We start from the raw sequence: 21,732 nt of genomic DNA on the forward strand, positions 1-21,732 counted from the left end.
CCCAGTGCTATCTCTTCTCCATTTAATCTAAATTTTACTATTCCTCCCAAAAAATCAATCTGACAATCGTACTCCTGCATACTCCCAATACCAAGCATACAGTCCACTAATAACTTCTCCACTACAAGGAACGTGCATTTTATCGCTACAGTTCCCATTTTCATCTCTAATTGTGTTCGTATTTTGACATTGGGAGAGCGTGCTCCAACAGCTCCGATAATTTTGCAGGTCTGTACCGGCTAAATTGGTACATTCTTCCTCCTAATAATTCTCTTAAAAAGAGCGCCTGAGATAACATTGGCGGAAACGGCGGTGTCTAATATCACATTTGTTGGAACTTCCTCAATTTCAACAAATACCGGAACACTCGATCTGTCGTTATGACACGTTATTAAATCCTTGGTTAACTCTTCAGTCAACAGCTCACCACCATTATATCTTAACAATTGTAATTTTACTGTTTCGCCCCTAACACATCCCCTGACCGCTCCTCCGGGGCACGATGCGGTCATGTTTAGTTTGACTGATTGTTGGTCCAATTGGTATTTGTCTCTTCAGCTACTTCAGTGATTATCGGTTGTTGTGGTGAATTCGGTCTGTATTGTCTTGCTTTATTCGTGTAATTATTGTTGTTGTTCTGCTGGTGTTGGTAGAACTGTCCTGTGTTGCCATGCATTGGATTATATCGATTAAAATTCCTTTTGTTACTAAAATAGCCCCTCGCTGCACCATTACTCAAGTTTCCATTATGATAATTACTGTTTGCATTTTGTCCATTTCTAAGTCTCCTCGGAGAGTGTAGTTGGTTATGATTATTGTTACTGCTACCATTACTGCCATTCCCATTCGAGTTGCAGCTCGGATTCGCTTCTATTACCCTTATTTGATATGACATTTCTCTTGCCCTTTTATTGTCCTCCTCAATTATATCAATATGATCAAGCGTAGTCATAAATGAGTCTATATCCTTATTTATATATAACAGCTGATTCCTTATACTGGTGGGTAGTCTGGACTTGAGTATCCTAAGTATATCCGGCAAAGGAATCGGTACATCCCAATACAAAGATTTATTAATGTATTTCTCAATATATCTCTTTAGAGATTCTCTAGAAAATCCGAAATGCTCAGGATATAATACTTCCTGCCTAAGTCTTTCTTGTATTCCAGCAGACCAATATTTTGCTAGAAAAGCCTGCTCAAATTCTTTATAACATTTACAAGAAGATGTTTGTTCGGATGCCCACAATGCTCCTGATCCTTGTATATATCCAGATACAAAACTAATCTTTTGCCAATCTGTCCAAGATGGTGAAAATAGACCTTCGAATAAAGACTACAGGATGAACATTCCTTTTGTCAGGGTTAATCATTTGAAACTTTCTCTGTTTCATCATCATCCCCCCAACGTTACTACGATTCCAAAAATCACCCTGTGCGTACTTTTCGCTGTGGCTATCCGTTATATCGAATCTAACTTGTGACGTTCCAGTTCTATCTACATCGGATCTTGACGTGGACGCAATGTCACGCGCAGATTGAGAATTTTGTTTCCTACTTCTCGCTGTTTCTAAATCCTCCTGCTAGAGATTTAGTGATCTTTCTATATTTTCTTTCCAACGCGAGAATTCTTCGCCAAGTTGTTCACGAACTTCCTTTAACCCTTTGTTGAAAAAAAGCTCTTTGAAACTGACTGTAAAGCTACTTTCACAGTTTCTTCTATCGTTTCCGAGGGAAAATTTTGGCGCTCTAACGTCATTTCTGAAAACTTTCCCGCAAGTACATTCATTCTATGTTCCACTGTCTCGTGTTTTTCCTTCACTTCGTCAAATTGCTTCTTTAGATTATCTTGGGATTCTATAATTTGTGGTATCATAGCTACGGAACACTGTATGTCCTCTTGAGCTTGTATTGCGTGAGGAAACAATTCTACTTGTTTTTGTATCGTGTCAATTTTGACGGATACATATTCGGTTAGTTCCGCTTTTAATTTACTACTGGTTTCTTGGCATTGTTGGCGGACCTGCTCAATTTGAGCAATAAGATTCGTTCGGTCCTTTCTGCCTGTTCTTTTATTTCCTGTGTCTGGGCATTTAATCTCTGATCTAGTTCGTTAAATGTTGCTCTTAATTGATTTTGTAATTCTGTTTGATTTTCGGCTAATTGATTTTGGAGTTCATTTTGTATGGCGGATAAGTCTCGTATTACCTCCGCTTGGCCTTCGGCTAATAGAGACAATTTGGGAGCGTTGTATAATCAGTCGGGAAACCTCAGATCAAGCGGATATTTGGCTTTGATGAAGTTTAACCTTCCGAAGAAGTAATGGAGCTCTTGGATTATTAATTGCAGGTTCTTATCCAGTTTTCGGAAGTTCCCTTCTGATTAACAACTACGCAATACATCGATGAATATCATTAATTATCAATTGTCAAATACACACCTTTTGTTTGAAGGAACAATATATATATTTCTCGTTTAATCGTACAATTTCGTACCAGTTATCTTCGGTCATAAATCTCAATAATCAGATTAGTTTTTCAAACAAAGCTGAGGCTAATCGGCACGAAGACAATCTCAGAAGCTTTTTCTTCTAACAACCACCAGACAGAGTACTACAAAGAATAATTATGCGCTCATGGGATAGCTATTGTATGACACTATTTTGCGCATGGATTCTGCGAGTATGAAGATAGAAATTTTGTAAACGTCATTCAAGGTTAGAATTGTATCAGAATAATTCATAGAATATAAAGAGATATTACAATTGACATGCACAAGTTACCATGGGATGCATTCCTCCTTTCCTCTTTGCACACGGCTATGGGCTAATAAAGGACACACATGAAAGTTTTTTGCAGTCTAGAACATTAAAAACGTTGTACATACGAGTTGAAAGCTTAAAATATGACGAACAAAAAGCAATTCTAGTAGCAAACAAGCAATGTTTTTGGTGGCCCATCTTCATTTACTATCAATACAAATATAAAAACCTCTTGAATAAAATGCACTGCGAAAGCATCCCTTTCACATTACACTCTCCTCTTCTTGTTATTCGAAATATAACACATAAAAATAGCAAGTTAGATTAACGAGTCCAAATGTGTTGCTTTTCCTGAGCAAATGCGTATTCCAGAACAGTAAAAGTTCGAGATTGCCTTCCTTGGCGCTCGCGACGTAAATACGGAGCATGAAGCAGTCGTAAACAGTGGTCTGCTAATGTTTGGGGCTACTTAAAATAGTGGAAGGGCCCACCCCCTCTGGCTTCAATACAACGTACAACATAAATCTGCGGTGCCGCCACCCTTCTTTTTTGTCCTCATGGTTGCTACGTTGAGAGGATATCTGTGATTCGTAACGTCAATTAAAAAAAAAAAAAGAGAGTTAATCATATCTCTGAAAGTGCGACACAAAATAAATATTACTGCTGTCTAGCATGCTGCGTTTACCAGGTTACACACAACTTGGTTGTGATTTTGGAATGGAAAGATATTTATGCGTTATTATCAAGCACGACGTCTCATCCTTTTTTTTATTTAATTTTTTATAAAAGACTTGAACATATCCGTTTCACCGTTGTTTAGCGAGTGCATTGTCGTGTCGCAGAGTAGTACAATGGAAGATTATATTTTGTTGCTGTGAGTTGTGAATTCTAGTATCCGATTTTCAATCCAACGTAAACTATAGTGCATAGTATTTTTCATTGACGCTGAGGTCGTCTATGCTGGCGGTTGGTACAAACCTTGCAGATATTGTGATAGTCAGATGCATTATTAATATCATACACTACTGGTCATTAAAACTGCTACACCAAGAAGAAATGCAGATGGTAAACGGGTATTCCTTGGACAAATATATTATACTAGAACTGTCATGTGATTACATTTTCATGCAATTTGGGTGCATAGATCATGAGAAATCAGTACCCAGAACAACTACCTCTTGCCGTAATAACGACCTTGATACATCTGGGCATTGAGTCAAACACAGCTTGGATGGCGTGTACAGGTACAGCTGCCCATGCAGCTTCAACACGATACCACAGTTCATAAAGAGTAGCGACTGGCGTATTGTGACGAACCAGTTGCTCGGCCACCATTGATGAGACGTTTGCAATTGGCGAGAGATCTGGAGATTGTGCTGGCCAGGGCAGCAGTCGAACATTTTCTGTATCCAGAAAGGCCCGTACAGGACCTGCAACATGCGGTCGACGATTATCCTGCTGAAATGTAGGGTTTCGCAGGGATCGAATGAAGGGTAGAGCCACGGGTTGTAACACATCTGAAATGTAACGTCCACTGCTCTAAGTGCCGTCAATGAGGACAAGAGAGGTGATCGAGACGTGTAACCAATGGCACCCCATACCATCACGCCGGGTGATACGCAAGTAGGGCGATGTTCTGTATCCAGAAAGGCCCGTACAGGACCTGCAACATGCGGTCGACCATTATCCTGCTGAAATGTAGGGTTTCGCAGGGATCGAATGAAGGGTAGAGCCACGGGTTGTAACACATCTGAAATGTAACGTCCACTGCTCTAAGTGCCGTCAATGAGGACAAGAGAGGTGACCGAGACGTGTAACCAATGGCACCCCATACCATCACGCCGGGTGATAAGCAAGTAGGGCGATGACGAATACACGCTTCCAATGTGCGATCAGCACGATGTCGCCAAACACGGATGCGACCATCATGATACTGTAAACAGAACCTGTAGTCATCCGAAAAAATGACGTTTTGCATTTCGTGCACCCAGGTTCGTCGTTGAGTACACCATCGCAGGCGCTCCTGTCTGTGATGCAGCGTTAAGGGTAACCGCAGCCATGGTGTCCGAGCTGGTAGTCCATGCTGCTGCAAACGTCGTCGATCTGTTCGTGCAGATGGTTGATGTCTTGCAAATGTCCCCATCTGTAGACTCAGGGATCGAGACGTGGGTGCACGATCCGTTACAGCCATGCGGATAAGATGCCTGTCATCTCGACTGCTAGTGATACGAGGCCGTTGGGATCCAGCACGGCGTTCCGTATTACCCTCCTGAACCCACCGATCCCACATTCTGCTAACAGTCATTGGATCTCGACGAACGCGAGCAACAATTTCGCGATACGATAAACCGCAATTGCGATAGGCTTCAATCCGACCTTTATCAAAGTCGGAAACGTGATGGTACGCATTTCTCCTCCTTACACGAGGCATCACAACGACGTTTCACCAGGCAACGCCGGTCAACTGCTGTTTGTGTATGAGAAATCGGTTGGAAACTTTCCTCATGTCAGCACGTTGTAGGTGTCGCCACCGGCACCAACCTTATGTGAATGCTGTGATAAGCTACTTATTTGCATATCACAGCATCTTCTTCCTGTCGGTTAAATTTCGGGTCTGTAGCACGTCATCTTCGTTGTGCATAAATTTTAATGGCCAGTAGTGTATCATATTCCGGTAGCTACCACTAGCCCCTGAAACCAATAATAGTATATGTGGCGATTTTACAGTGCTCAACATCATTATACTGGTACGTAGTGCGGGATATAATGAGAATGTCAACTTCCTAGTAAAGGTGTCTCGTGTGTGATCTGTACAGACGATCTTTCCAATACATGAGTCTAAACAGGCTGGTTATCTTAGGTGTAATTTTACATGTACAATCGAGTAACATACTTCCACGATATAAATGACGTAGCAGATTCTTGTCATGCGCTTCTTAAGTACAACTGAGTGAAACTAAGGTATTGATTTCAGCAGTTCGACGTTTCTCTCACTTTATTTGTGTCACTGTGCTTCTGTAGTGTCTAATCGTTTGATTTCTGAGTTTGGTCGTTTCTGCAGGCTGGCGCAGTACTGTCCCACATGTGTACATGGAATGATACATGGGATTATAACTGAAATCAAAGATTCAGCAAAACATTTTGCAATACAAGCCATAAAATTCAACATTAACAACCAAGATGCTTTCATAAACTTTACTAATTTCGAGTTCCAACCAGAAACTGATAACATTACATTTTATTTCCAAAAGCGGAAAAAGGTGGAGGCCCTTGAAGATATACCAGATGATCAGATGGACTTTTCTTTTTGGAATCTTAGGGAACGCCTGCTTTGGGGGAGGGCCAGTGAGAAGCGCACCCTGTAGGGCTGATGGTGCAACATCAGCCACCTGGAGCAATTAAGATAATTCAGTGGTCTTGACACCATCTTGGAAGATGGTGGGATTCAGTAGTTGATCATTGCCAGCTGTGTTGAAGTTGCTCGACGTGGTGGGAGGCAGTGACTCAGCAGGAATAGTGTAGTCAGTGCCCAAGGCGGTGAACAGCTTCAGATCATTAGTGGACGTGCAGTAGCCACCATCCAAGATGGAGGGACATGGTGGCTTAACATCGGCAGACGCTTCGTCGCTGCCCAAGGTGGTGGGGGGCAGCGACTCAGTGGTATTGGAGTCGCAACTTCCAGGGTTTCTGGGAGGCAGCAGCTCACTAGTGGATAAGGCATCGCAAACATCCAAGATGGTGGGATGCGGTGGTTCATCGTTGGTAGCCTTGTTGCCACTGCCCAGTATCGTGGGGGGCTGCAGTTCAGCAGTAATAATATCGTCACTGTGCAAGACAGCAATATTAGAGTCGCAACTGTCAGGGTTTCTGGGAGGCAGCAGCTCACTAGTGGATGTGGCATCGCGAACATCCAAGATGGTGGGATGCGGTGGTTCATCGTTGGTAGCCTTGTTGCCACTGCCCAGTATCGTGGGGGGCTGCAGTTCAGCAGTAATAATATCGTCACTGTGCAAGACAGCAATACTAGAGTCGCAACTGTCAGGGTTTCTCGGAGGCAGCAGCTCACTAGTGGATGTGGCATCGCGAACATCCAAGATGATGTGATTCGGTGGTTCGTTGTTGGGAGCCTTGTTGCCGCTGCCCAGTATCGTGGGGGGCTGCACTTCAGCAATAATAATATCGTCACTGTGGAAGACAGTGGGGGTCAGCAGTTCATTAGCGGCTGTAATGTCACTGCCTTCGAAAAAAGTGGGGTGAGACGGTTCACCGTCGTCAGTGTGGTCTCCATTGTAAAAGGAGGTGGGGGGCTGCAACTCAGCAGCATTACTATCTCCACTAGGCGAGGTGGTGGGGGCCAGAGAGTCATAAGCAACATTAACATCGCCACTGCCCAAGTTGGCGGTGGGCAGCAGCTCATCAGTAGTTGTGGTCTCGCCGCCTGAGGTGTTGGGAGGCGGCGTTAGCGGCGGTGAAGGCGGGCGTGGCAGCGTCGGTGGCAGCGGCTGCTGATCGGTAGTGGCAGTGTAGTCACTGTACATGGTGTCGGAGACATCATAAGCCTGGAATCAGAAGGATATTCTGTATTAGGATTGACTTCCTTGTATGCAGTACCGGTTCAGATTACGGGCTTGTAATATCTGTTTTTGTATGTTCACTGAAAAGAGAAAAGCGAAACACGAAAATATAATTATTGCTGATTAATGAAAATGCGATAATGCATTTGTGTAAGTAAAATATTTTCTGATAGATATTACAAGATCGCAGATTAATGGAAGTGTGAACAGGCCACCAGAAATTTTAATGATACATGCAAAGTGTGGCAAACGGTTCCCGTGAGATCACCGAAGTTAAGCGCTTTCGGGCGTGGCCGGCGCTTGGATGGGTGACCATCCAGTCGCCATGCGCTGTTGTCATTTTTCGGGGTGCAGTCAGCCTCGTGATGCCAATTGGGGAGCTACTCGACCTAATAGTAGCGGCTTCGGTCAAAGAAAACCAATATAACGACCGGGAGAGCGGTGTGCTGACCACACGCCCCTCCTAAGCTCATCCTCAACTCAGGATGACACGGCGGTCGGATGGTCCCGATGGGCCACTTGTGGCCTGAAGACGGAGTGCTTTTTTTTTTTTCAAAGGTGTGTGCATTGTGTTATACATATGCCACATATCAGTTTGTGGAATGGAGATCGATGCCTGTGTCGCCTGGTCAGTCAATTCAGTTAATACAGGGACCGCTACAGACAGCTTTAGATCACACTGGAGTTGTCGATGGATAATGCCCCATATGATCGATTGGAGACAGATCTGGTGTTTGGGCAGGCCAAGATATTATGTCGAAACCCTGAACATCATTTTGGGTTACAACCGCGGTATGTGGTCGAGAATTAACAATTTTTGAAACAAAGCCTTGAATGCTGTACATAAACGCCAGCTCAAAACGTCAGACCAACAGACTGATGTACAAATTTGCGTTCAGGGTGAGTGGGATAACCATGACAGTGCTCCAACTGTGACATGAAATTGCAACTCAGACGTTTGCTCTAATGGATCAAGCACACAGACAGACTGCTTGCAGGACCTCAACTCGCTCTTCCTTCTAACCAGCTCACGACCAACACTAGTATGGAGGTAGAACCAGCTTTCGTCATGAAACACTATAGTATTCCACCGTGCCATGCGATGAGCTTTCCCCTAATTCCAATGAAGTCGTATATAAATGTGTTTAAGGGTCAGTGGAATGCACGTTACATGTTGTCTGCCTCGGCGATCTCCTTGAAGTAAACGATATTGTTGCTCATACTGGTGCTGCAGAGTCAGTAGTACATGTGAGAGCCATACGCCGCACCCGATGGTCATCCCACTCTGTCGTGTCACTTGCCCATTCGGGGCCTGGTCTTCTTGCGACCATACGATTTCCTGACCATCTCTGGCACCAATCAAGTACAGTAGCTACATTCTTTCCAAATATCTCTGCAATTTTGCAGAAGGAACATCCACCTTCTCTTAGCTGTATCACATGGTCCTATTCTAACTAAGTAAGATGTTGACAACGAAGTTCTTTACTGTCATCTACTATCCATGTCTCGTCTCAAAAATAATTAACTTTAAGACCGTTACAGCCTGTATTTAAAGGAAACGTGATTGAAGACTCATAGTGGTGCTAGTAACGCCACTCTCAGGCGATGCGTGAGAAATTTAAATAGTCATCTTGTTTCAGACGTAGAAAGACGGCTACCAACTTCCGTTTATGTCATCAAACTCCTCGTTAGTGCTGTCAGTGTATTCTGGTGAAGCTACGTTAATCAGGTCATATGGGGTGCTCACCAATTTACTATTTTAAGGTGTGCGTGAAATTATACATTTGAAGTTGTGTAGTTAAAATGGGTTACTTCAAAACGAGGTCACCACAGTCGAAATGATACACAGCAAAATACTGCAGCCAATGAGGACCACTAGGCTTTCCTGTTGATTAACATGGTAGCAACCTTTTGCGCCACTTCAGGAGATGAATCAGTAACGTTTTAGGGTTTCATAGGATAACTTCCGGCAAAAGAACTAAACCTTATTCTGAAAACCACTTTGTCAAAGAGGGCAGAGGAGCAGACTGACGTTCATGGCATACTCTTGCCCTTGGGGCGGAAAGCTGCCCATAAAGGTGGAACAAAAGCAATGATCAACGGCTTGAGAGTGCAGAAGGCAATGGAAACCGCTGCATTATAGACGCATTATGTGTATCCACAGGATCTGTAAACTGTGAATTAAAAAAGTGTCATGATGCTCTCCCCACTGGCTAAAGACACCGGAGACTACGAAGATGAAGGTGACCGTGAGAAAAATATTAAGTCACGAACGAATGGATAATGTTCTGAGAGCGGGATTTGATTATGTCCGAAGTCTGAACATGGTAGAGACGCTATAAATTCTGAAACTGGAAATACAATCTAGATATAGTGGGGGTCAATGAAGTAAACGGGAGGAAGACAACAATTTATAGTCAGTTGAATATAGGATAATATCAACAGCAGCAGTGATTGGTATGATGTCAGTAGGGTTCGTTATGAATAGGAACGTTGGACAGAGAGTGTATTGCTATGAAAAGTTCACTGGTAGGGATGTTCTCATTAGAATAGACAGCAATTAAATACCGAAAATAATAGTAGATGTACACATGCCGACGTCGAAAGCTGACAATAAAGAGATGAAGTTTACGAATATAGTGAACGGGTATTTCAATAAGTAATAGGGGATGAAACACTGTTAGTAATGGGGGACACGAGTGCAGTTGTAGGGGAACGAGTAGAAGGAAGGGTTACTGGAGAATATGGACTTGGTGTTACGAATGAGAGAGAAGACAGACTCAGTGAGTTCTACCAGTAAATATCAGCTACTAACATCATTCTCCAAATTCAATATTTAACGTCGGTTACTGTCTGCCATCGATGCGCAGACGTGAGCGTTGAAATAGAAATTAGCATCGAAGCTTCACCATCATCGTGCATCCCTAATCTGAACATTTTCTTATGATATGAGTTGATTTTGTGAAGAATTGTGCCATCTGTACCGACACAGTAAAGCGATTCGCTGAACGCAGCGACAGCTCTTTTTGCGGCTTGAAAGATTTTAATAATGTGTGTCACTACAATTAGTCTGTGTTGTAAAGGATCACCATCCTAAATGGGGAAAGTTTATTTTATTCATACTCATTTCCTTCGACGTGTCTGCACGTTGCTGTAACTACGACTGTAGATTGTAGATTCCTCTCTCGAGGTCTTATAGGGTGTAGTGCCTGTTTACGTCGTCAACGACAGTGTGACCCACGGGTATGATAGCAGCTAGTCACGAAAAGTGAGCAAATGCTCAGCGTCCGGTAAGCGACATCCTAGCAGTAGCTGGTCTGCACCGTCTATAGCTCGCGCATTGTCCTTTCTACATCTGTACCCGGACAGGTCCCATTACTTCTGTTGGTTATGTCAGTCGTTCATTTATCCTTTAAGCAGTCGTACTCGGTATATGCTGACGCCAGGCAGAACACGTAGGCATTTGAGAAAGTCACTGACTCTTCTATGAAGGAGAGTCAACTGTCAGAAAACAAAGTGGAAGTTCGTATTAATTATTTACTGCCAATATACCGCTGTGTAAGCAAAGTATGAATGGTGTGAGTGAGCTGACTACTTTGAAAAATCTAAGGCTTGTTTTACTGCTTTCTAGCGTCTATCCCGCGCTAACAGCGTCGTCTTGTTGGTACATCTGACTCCATTCGGATCTGTCAGGTGCTTCTGTGTAGGTGGAATTGATGAATTCTGTTATCTTTCTTGATACGGTCCAGCCATCGTGTCATGGATCTGCCACGAGGTCGTCGGCCATTTGTGCCCAGGTGCATAGCTATTCTTGCCTCCGAGTCTGCTTTAATTCGCATGACGTGTCCGTATCATCTTAACCTGCTTTCCCGTAGTTTGTCTGAGATGGGTGTAAGTCCAAGCCGTCGACTGAAAACCCCAGGTCTTCATCAAACATAATAAGGCTGATGCTTTTCTTCTGCTATTCGCATGATATTTATTCGCATACCTACTAAATAATTATCAAAGGCATTTAGCTCCAACAACCGGAGATAATCTCGTATAATAATAGAGAATAAAAGTGTGTAGCATCCGTAGATTTACTCCGTAATCAGGTCATTGCAGTGAAAGGGTAAGATATCTGGAAGTGCACTTTTACACATCGAATTTCGCTTAGTGTCCGACTAACTTGTGCGGCTGGTCCTGGCGGAGGTTCGAGTCCTCCCTGGGGAACGGGTGTGTGTTTGTACTTAGGATAATTTAGGTTAAATAGTGTGTAAGCTTAGGGACTCATTACCTTCACAGTTAAGTCCCATAAGATTTCACACACATTTGAACATTTTTTACCACAAACGAAAGGCAGCCCTACCATATTGCCGACCTGCGTTCACCTACAGCATCAAAAATTCTCATCTACTGGGTAGTCAATCTTGCAAACACATTTGGCGTGTTGCCTGTCCGAGGGTGCAAAACGAAGGTTGGTATTGGCAATAGCCACATCGATGGACACACGCAAATCGTCATGTAAAGATGTATTTCAAGTTTTTGGTTCAAGCAACTAAGTATGACACAGGGAGAGATATCCTGCCGAGAGTAGGTTTTGTATGCTATTGGTGTGACGTAGAGAGCCACTACTCACCTGCGCCTTCTTGTTCTTCAGCTTCTTCCGCTCGTCGCGGTCAGCGGCACGCCGGCGGATGCAAGGGCACAAACGGCGTAACATCTGCGTCAGAGAAGACCCGTGTCTAGTACTATATGCCATAACATTTCTACACTAAACAGTGCCCATTACCTCCACTCAACCATATTAAACGCTCCGTCACGTGGGGTTTACTAGTTTTTGCGTCATGATTGTCCCGAAATTGAATGAGCGCAGTGAGGTGTTCAAAAGACACGATTGAGGACTTTGTGGCCGCATATTCATGACGAGGCACGGGGCGTGTCCACCGTGCCCGAATGCGTTCTGGGTGAATGTCTGCCGTGGCCTAATGGCTTATATTACAAAGACGTGAATCAGCTCGCCAGCCATGATCTGCAAATGTCGACGGCGTATACAACAGCTCTGGCGCTTTTCCTTCAATTTCTGATGAATTATTATTGACGAGGGCAACGAGTGATCGGAAGCTACCGAAATAAAGAATTTCATACTTATGTTTCACTGAAAATGACAACTGAGATACCTCGTTAGTTTACGTAATTCCCAAAAGTACAGGTAGCGCTGCATTGACTGATACCCTGTCTCTCTATTTCTGGAAGTGTTCTATATAAGTGTCGGACATTCATAGAGTACTAGCAGTATCAGAATTAGCATGATAGGCTTGAAGAATCTAGCTAAAAATTTAAGTTAGTACTAATTACAACACATCGTTAAAATAGGAGTATAGTAGATCCTACATAAAGATTCTTGAAGTGTTTAAGGAAAATTATCTATTCCTTGTTCAATCTTTAGTTACGATCTTTCAGTAGCTTGGTTACCCTCTGACACTGTTAATGAACCCTCTGTGTCTTCCAAAACGACTCCCATTTCTTCTTATATCACTTCTGTAAACAGCTCCTTCCCAGTTGAACACATTTAACAAACGCTTTCCACTTATCGAGCCCTCTTCTGGGTTCCACTGTGGAATTCCGTATGTGCTCTAAATCTTGAGGCCATTTCTCTTGCCTCTGAATTATGTACACGCTGAACCCGACATCCTGAAGACCATTTCCTTTACGATATCTTAGCATTGTTCCCGAACCTGATCGCTTTAGATTACTTGAATTCCTATTCATTTCATTGATAAGTCAATTACATAGCTATGGTTTTTTCTGAAGATTTTTGTACCTCTTTCAGTTACTTCATGTTTGGGTTCACAGCTTCGAAGTAGCTTCTAAATGATGAAACCTTTTTAAACCACCGTAGGCTGTCAGTTTTGTTATGCAAAGTGCGTTTAATGAACCAATTATATGTTTCACATTACTAACCAGTTTCAGCCCTTGGCCGTTTTCAAATGTGTAGCGATCGTTATGTGGGTGTGGGTGACACATTTCAAAATGTGGTGGGTGAGGGTGGGAGGGAGAGTCTACCCTCACACTCTCGCTCACATTCCGCTACAGAGTGAAATCTTTGGTCTGAGAAGTGTAGTAAAATAATTTATATTGCAATGTCGATAAAATACACTACAACTACAACTTAACACAGCTGTAAATGAAATTACGTGTGTGTAATTACTTTACATCATAGTTAAGTAACGGAAATGTTAGAGATTCAGTTTTATACACCTTACAGTAGTCTCCCATTGACTGACATACTACTCTCGAACTAACAAGATTCGAAACTCTATGTTGCGAACTTCCCACGGAGCTCCATGACAGGCCTGCTGCCTCCATTATCACACAGTTTCATATCTCAGCCCTCAGAGTCTAAAATAATAACTATCAGCATCATCAGATAATGGCACGAAAAGTAGTTGATAATTAAGGTAGTCTCCAATGGAATAAATTTACGTAAGTTCCAGAATGGCTCACAACGTTAACGTTTAATTCCTCAGAATGATGCTACCCAATAGCATACGTTGCCTCCAGCCACTGATTATTGCTTATGTCTTCGTAAGTCACCACTGTTTAGCAGTCAGTAATGTGAGAAAGGACACACCACTGCAGAAATTTTTAAACGTGACACATACATCACCAATGATATTTATGTTGGATAATGACAAAGAGCTAAAACTGGTAGGTAATGTGTATTATATACATGTTGGAATAAAGGAAATTCGACGCGATAAAACTGTCACGCTACGGTGGTTGTAAATAATTTCCTCTTCTTTTTCGTTCCTGAAAGTTGTCTCTTATGTTAACCATTGTTCCTTCCCACTTACCTCGCTTCCACTTGTGTTTGTTCTGTCTACCTTCCTTTAGCGTCCTTTTAAGAGATGTCCACTCTTGTTAAAGTGAACAGCCTATTGTGGTATTCTCTATCGTAGCATCTGCAGCCTCAGCTAATATCTTCCCCTACGTCAGAATTCGAGTAACTTTTTTCTATCTTTTGCTTATTCTTCATCATTGCTAATTTGTGATCTGATTCTAAATCCTTTTGTGTATGTCTTAAACCCCAGTATCTGACTTCGAAATATCTGTGTCAGTAAGTTGTAATCTACGTGCCATCTTCTTATACATTCGAGCCTGTTCCAAGTAGATCTCTTTCTGTTGTGATTCTGTAATTGTGCATAGCATTTACCAACATAAATTTATTTCACATCTCAGGGTGTCTTTATCCTCTCTATTTCTAATACCGACACCACATTCTCCCATAATTTCTTTTTAAATCTTATGGGACTTAACTGCTAAGGCCATCAGTCCGTAAGCTTACACACACCCATGCCCGAGGGAGGACTCGAACCTCCGCCGGGATCAAGCGCACAGTCCATGACTGCAGCGCCTGAGACCGCTCGGATAATCCCGCGCGGCCTCCCATAACTCTGTTGTTCCTTTCTGCACCACAGTGTTGCAATCCCTATAGTTATTAGCTTTAGATCCTCCTTTCAATGTCGTCATACTCTGTATCCATCTCTTCAACTTCTGCTCGTCACTCAACATGTATATCTGGGCTACATTCGTTGGTGATGGTTCCCTGTAGATTCTGTTGAGGTTGTCCATGTCACTGAATAGTTCATAGTAATTGAACTTTGTGTCCTACCTTCCTACTCGAAATGAGTTCCACCCTCGTTACATCATTTTCTGGTACTGTTAATACTATTCTTCATTACTCAAATGGGTCAAATGGCTCTGAGCACTATGGCACTCAACTTCTGAGGTCATCAGTCCCCTAGAACTTAGAACTACTTAAACCTAACTAACCTAAGGACATCACACACATCCATGCCCGAGGCAGGATTCGAACCTGCGACCGTAGCGGTCTCGCGGTTCCAGAATGTAGCGCCTAGAACCGCATAACCACTTCGTCCGGACATCATTAGTCAGAACAGATATCCGGGAGTTCTTTACATTTCACTTCATCTACATAACTACACTCCTGGAAATGGAAAAAAGAACACATTGACACCGGTGTGTCAGACCCACCATACTTGCTCCGGACACTGCGAGAGGGCTGCACAAGCAATGATCACACGCACGGCACAGCGGACACACCAGGAACCGCGGTGTTGGCCGTCGAATGGCGCTAGCTGCGCAGCATTTGTGCACCGCCGCCGTCAGTGTTAGCCAGTTTGCCGTGGCATACGGAGCTCCATCGCAGTCTTTAACACTGGTAGCATGCCGCGAGAACGTGGACGTGAACCGTATGTGCAGTTGACGGACTTTGAGCGAGGGCGTATAGTGGGCATGCGGGAGGCCAGGTGGACGTACCGCCGAATTGCTCAACACGTGTGGCGTGAGGTCTCCACAGTACATCGATGTTGTCGCCAGTGGTCGGCGGAAGGTGCACGTGCCCGTCGACCTGGGACCGGATCGCAGCGACGCACGGATGCACGCCAAGACCGTAGGATCCTACGCAGTGCCGTAGGGGACCGCACCGCCACTTCCCAGCAAATTAGGGACACTGTTGCTCCTGGGGTACCGGCGAGGACCATTCGCAACCGTCTCCATGAAGCTGGGCTACGGTCCCGCACACCGTTAGGCCGTCTTCCGCTCACGCCCCAACGTCGTGCAGCCCGCCTCCAGTGGTGTCGCGACAGGCGTGAATGGAGGGACGAATGGAGACGTGTCGTCTTCAGCGATGAGAGTCGCTTCTGCCTTGGTGCCAATGATGGTCGTATGCGTGTTTCGCGCCGTGCAGGTGAGCGCCACAATCAGGACTGCATACGACCGAGGCACACAGGGCCAACACCCGGCATCATGGTGTGGGGAGCGATCTCCTACACTGGCCGTACACCTCTGGTGATCGTCGAGGGGACACTGAATAGTGCACGGCACATCCAAACCGTCATCGAACCCATCGTTCTACCATTCCTAGACCGGCAAGGGAACTTGCTGTTCCAACCAGGACAATGCACGTCCGCATGTATCCCGTGCCACCCAACGTGCTCTAGAAGGTGTAAGTCAACTACCCTGGCCAGCAAGATCTCCGGATCTGTCCCCCATTGATCATGTTTGGGACTGGATGAAGCGTCGTCTCACGCGGTCTGCACGTCCAGCACGAACGCTGGTCCAACTGAGGCGCCAGGTGGAAATGGCATGGCAATCCGTTCCACAGGACTACATCCAGCATCTCTACGATCGTCTCCATGGGAGAATAGCAGCCTGCATTGCTGCGAAAGATGGATATACACTGTACTAGTGCCGACATTGTGCATGCTCTGTTGCCTGTGTCTATGTGCCTGTGGTTCTGTCAGTGTGATCATGTGATGTATCTGACCCCAGGAATGTGTCAATAAAGTTTCCCCTTCCTGGGACAATGAATTCACGGTGTTCTTATTTCAATTTCCAGGAGTGTATATCTACATTGAGCCTTTACAGTTACCTTTTTCAGATCTTTTAGTTTCATATCCGAAGTCGTAGAATATAACGGCATTGTGGTAAGTTAAATCATTTTCTCATGGTCACCTGGTTTTGGAAAGGTCCATTCCTGCATATACAAATGATAAGCTAGATCTGACTCTTTTGCCAATGGAGAGACAACCAAGACACTTTCTCAGTTAGAGGACACATTTCATGTGTACTCATGTTATGTGTTGTTAATAATATGTTTTGCACTGCAGTTTGCTCATTCATACCGTTGACCACTAATGATTATTCCTCATTACTGATAGTTCCCACACCAAGATTCAAAGGTTGCACAAAACCTCTGCCCACGTCACCAGTATAACTGTCAATCCTGTTGAAAAGCACTCGGTGCCAATGCTGATGATCTATAGATAAAATGTATGCATTTGCTGCGGTCTAGCCCGGCACCTAGAGCTTTTTGATCCTTAGTGCAAGACGCTACCGCTTTTTTTCTCCCTGAAAATCACTTATTTAAGGCAATCAATTAAAAATAAAACAACATTGGCCATTTCAGCAAAAACAAAATGGTTAAATAAGATAAACGTATATGAAGGAATGTGGCGTTAATTTTAACGTGCCCTCACCTTTTTTTCTCCGTCGCTTCGATATATAAATGGCTCTGAGTACTATGGGACTTAACATCTATGGTCATCAGTCCCCTAGAACTTAGAACTACTTAAACCTAACTAACCTAAGGACATCACACTACACCCAGTCATCACGAGTCAGAGAAAATCCCTTACACCGCCGGGAATCGAACCCGGGAACCCGGGCGTGGGAAGCGAGAACGCTACCGCACGACCACGAGTTGCGGACACTTCGATATCTTGGAACATTCAAATCCAAACAAGAGTGGCCACAAAAGGGGGGGGGGATTTCGACTCATCCAACTCCTTGTCGATGAAAAACAAGATACAGCATATAGGAAAAAAGCTCTGGATAACGTGGCATCCTAAGCCACGTCCAATGGGCTGTGGCCATACATTTATAAAAGGCAATCGGATCTGCGTGATATCCATTCGCCACCACGTAGTGAATATAATGTCCAACAGGCGGCATGATTTCACTGTTCTTCGACCGGGAAAAGAACATTGAATCGGGACACAGGAGAATCTCCGCCTAGATAGCCGCCTCCGACGTCCTGAGGAGAATAAGCTAGTTGTCGGCGAAGCCGAAGGAGATCAACCGATGATATAATGTATCAGTTTCATGGAACGAGTGCTACGATCCCTCACACTGAGGCCAATAGGAAAAAGTCGCACGTTGGTAGGTACAATATCAGGAACAACTTGGCACCACAAGGACGACACTTCCATCGGGAAAATCCGGAGGCTAAAGTTAGACCAAACAATCTTCCAGTTCGTTTCTCTCGACAGAGCTTCCACAGACGGAATGCTATGACGAATTGGCGAGCGGCAAAACAGCATTTTTAGGGAGAAATTCGCCTGGGAAAGGATATTTACTCCTAAATAACTGACTTCAAGAAAAAATTCCTTAACGTCCCTAATCCCACTAATATATATCGGAGGTGTTAAACTCGCCTATCGGATACAGTCATGAAAGTGAGCTGTAAGTGACTGGGGAGCGCGTAGACATGTTAAAACGGTGCGACGGATGAATAAGGCAGAAGCCTTACCTCGAATGTCAGGGTGGCCCAAACTTCCGAGGCGACGGAGGCGCGCCATGACCCAACAACGCAAGCGAAATATAGAGTTGGACCAGATAAACATGCCAGTTAAACTTTACAACTTGCGGTACATCATTGCAGAAAGTGGAAAGATTCGTGCAGTAAAATAAGCCTTACCTAACACATTCGTTTCCATGGCCCGGACCTTATGAAGAAGTGGGAGAGAGCGACGCTCGTGTTCAATGATTCCTACCTGAATCTTATCCATGACAGACTTCCAGTTTTCGTAGCCACCTTTAGCGGACAACTGTCAATTATAACACCTAACGATGGATAGCGGGTGATCTTAAAAGCCCATTGAATTTCAACAGCGTCAAATCCTCGCAAACTGAGTAAGTGACATTTCTGTCATTAACCCGCGCTCCAGTAAGACGACAAAAAGCATCCGAAACTTCCTTCAGCCGTGGTATATCATCAGGGGTACGGAGAAGAACCATAACGTCATCAGCATATGCACGAACAGTAAACCTTTCTCCCAACAGCGACCAGCCACCCAAATGAGCAGTTATAGATCGCATAAGGATTCCAGAAACAGAACGTTGAGCGACTCAGATAATGGACTCCCTTGAAGGACGCCCTCACACACCGCGATGGGGGAAGGAAGGCGGCCAGTTACGTCAATGGACACCCGAATACCAGTAATTAGTGAGCTAAACAACCGTCGCGCAGCGTCGTTAAAACCAACAGTCATCGATACTCGCATGAGAAAACCATGATTAACGCGGTCGAACGCATGGTAAAAATTAATGAAAAGCAAAGCGCATGGCACGGGAATGGTGGAAGCAATCGAAATTAGATCACGACATTCAGCAACGGGATTCAGGAGGGTACGACCCGGAAGACAACTAACATGGCTCGCGATGATGGTAGCCAACAACACCGATAGTCTGCTATTTACCATTTGCACCACCATCTTCAATCATAGTTGAAGAGGGTTAGCGGGCAGACCTCGTCCACACGCAAACGTCACGACTTCTTGGGGATCAGGATAATTTTAGCAGCTTTAAAGCTGGGTGGGGTAAGGTCTCCGTGGAATACTTCATTCACCTTAGAAGTTATCGTATCTCCTATCAAGGGCCAAAATCGAATATACAATTCCCTGGGAAGGCCATCGAAATCAGGCGATTTGTGGTAGGGAGTACGAGCCACAATATCAACCATATCATCGCGATGGAATACAGAGATAAACTCTTCCTGGAAAGCTGGCGTTACAACACTAAGTAGGAGGGAGGTAAAATCAACAGACGCTAGACTGTCTGAAAAGTAAGGTCAAAAAAGTAATGGTAAAGTTCACGCATGATAGCAGATTGGGAGGACCACTGACGCCCATCTAAAGAACGAATGCTAGTAAGACACGTCCTTGGAGATCGTTTGTGAAGCCGAAGAAGATGATAGAGAGAGGCCAACTCATCCTGTACGATTGAAGCAGGCTGGGAACGTAAGCAGACAACATCGATGTGCGTACGTTTGAGATGTAGAAGTTTTACCTTCACACGGTGGACGTCTAAGACTCTCAAGGGGCATCACGAGTATTATCGTAAATATGGCAAAGTGCAGCATAATAAAATTCCCTGGTTCGCCTTATTTGAGCCGCTTTCGAATCCGAGGTTTAGCAAAGGTAACCCACCACTCTAGAACTGAGGGATAACGCGCCTGGGACTGGAATGTCAGCCGCCGTATGTCTGCGATGATGCCTTCCAGAGAGGGGTCCGTGAGATGTAGTACTTAGCTTCCATAAAGGGCGCAAAAGATGGACCCGCTGTGGGACGTGGTTAAAAGTAATTGAAACAGCACAGTGATCAGTGAAACTGGCAGGACTTCCATCAATCGATAGAACCTGACTACATATGGGGGCGGATAAGTAAAAGCGGTCCAGTCGGCTACTTCAAGTGGCTGTAAAAAACGTAAACAGCACCAGTGTAGGATATCTGCATGCCCAAGCATCTTGGAGATGCAAAGACGCCACCGTATCATTAAGTTCACGACAACATGGGTAATTAGGGTCTCATCTACACGACGTAAGACGCAGTTAATATCCCCCCCACACCACCAACAAGACCTTTCGCTGTTTCCGTCGAAGTAAATAAACAACTTCTTGCTTATAAAACAGTGCGCGGTCGGATGAACGATCGGATCCAGACGGAGCGTAAAGAAAAAAAACTACAGCCTGTACCGCGGGCATCATCTTGCATTTCGAAGTCCGTCAGCGGGATTCCATCTCGATAAAGCAAAGCCATACCGGTAGAATTTTCAGGCGCAACATTGAAAAATATAGACTATCCAGGAAGACAAAACACATCAAATAACACCTCTTGTAAACACACGATATTAGCTTGGGAATCGTAAATGAACTGGCGTAATGCAGCAAGCCGTAATTGGGAACATATCTTATTAATACTGAGGATGAGAAATGTATATGCCTGCATCCGTTATCATACACTCCTGGAAATTGAAATACGAACACCGTGAATTCATTGTCCCAGGAAGGGGAAACTTTATTGACACATTCCTGGGGTCAGATACATCACATGATCACACTGATAGAACCACAGGCACATAGACACAGGCAACAGAGCATGCACAATGTCGGCACTAGTACAGTGTATATCCATCTTTCGCAGCAATGCAGGCTGCTATTCTCCCATGGAGACGATCGTAGAGATGCTGGATGTAGTCCTGTGGAACGGATTGCCATGCCATTTCCTCCTGGCGCCTCAGTGGGACCAGCGTTTGTGCTGGACGTGCAGACCGCTTGAGACGACGCTTCATCCAGTCCCAAACATGCTCAATGGGGGACAGATCCGGAGATCTTGCTGGCCAGGGTAGTTGACTTACACCTTCTAGAGCACGTTGGGTGGCACGGGATACATGCGGACGTGCATTGTCCTGTTGGAACAGCAAGTTCCCTTGCCGGTCTAGGAATGGTAGAACGATGGGTTCGATGACGGTTTGTATGTACGGTGCACTATTCAGTGTCCCCTCGACGATCACCAGAGGTGTACGGCCAGTGTAGGAGATCGCTCCCCACACCATAATGCCGGGTGTTGGCCCTGTGTGCCTCGGTCGTATGCAGTCCTGATTGTGGCGCTCACCTGCACGGCGCGAAACACGCATACGACCATCATTGGCACCAAGGCAGAAGCGACTCTCATCGCAGAAGACGACACGTCTCCATTCGTCCCTCCATTCACGCCTGTCGCGACACCACTGGAGGCGGGCTGCACGATGTTGGGGCGTGAGCGGAAGACGGC

At 44.7% G+C, this 21,732-nt stretch overlaps 1 protein-coding gene across 1 annotated transcript; it reads right to left on the reverse strand.

Annotated features, from left to right (window-relative positions):
- Nucleotides 1-6,159: 6,159 nt before the first annotated feature.
- On the reverse strand, nucleotides 6,160-12,037 carry LOC126283948 (mucin-2-like). The gene is made up of 2 exons (XM_049982411.1): nucleotides 11,954-12,037; nucleotides 6,160-7,320 (listed from the first exon to the last, which is right to left on the reverse strand). The coding sequence occupies exons 1-2, from the start codon at nucleotides 12,035-12,037 to the stop codon at nucleotides 6,160-6,162; spliced, it is 1,245 nt and encodes a 414-aa protein (XP_049838368.1).
- Nucleotides 12,038-21,732: the final 9,695 nt, after the last annotated feature.

Source organism: Schistocerca gregaria, chromosome 1, assembly GCF_023897955.1.
Source record: "Schistocerca gregaria isolate iqSchGreg1 chromosome 1, iqSchGreg1.2, whole genome shotgun sequence".
Taxonomy (NCBI): Eukaryota; Metazoa; Arthropoda; class Insecta; order Orthoptera; family Acrididae; genus Schistocerca; species Schistocerca gregaria.

Bases quoted from the DNA above. Each gene is read 5' to 3' on its own strand.
- LOC126283948 (XM_049982411.1), bottom strand. From the start codon at position 12,037: ATGTTACGCCGTTTGTGCCCTTGCATCCGCCGGCGTGCCGCTGACCGC. The intron at 7,321-11,953 runs GTGAGTAGTGGC...TTCTGATTCCAG, and splicing joins TGAAGAACAAGAAGGCGCAG to GCTTATGATGTCTCCGACAC.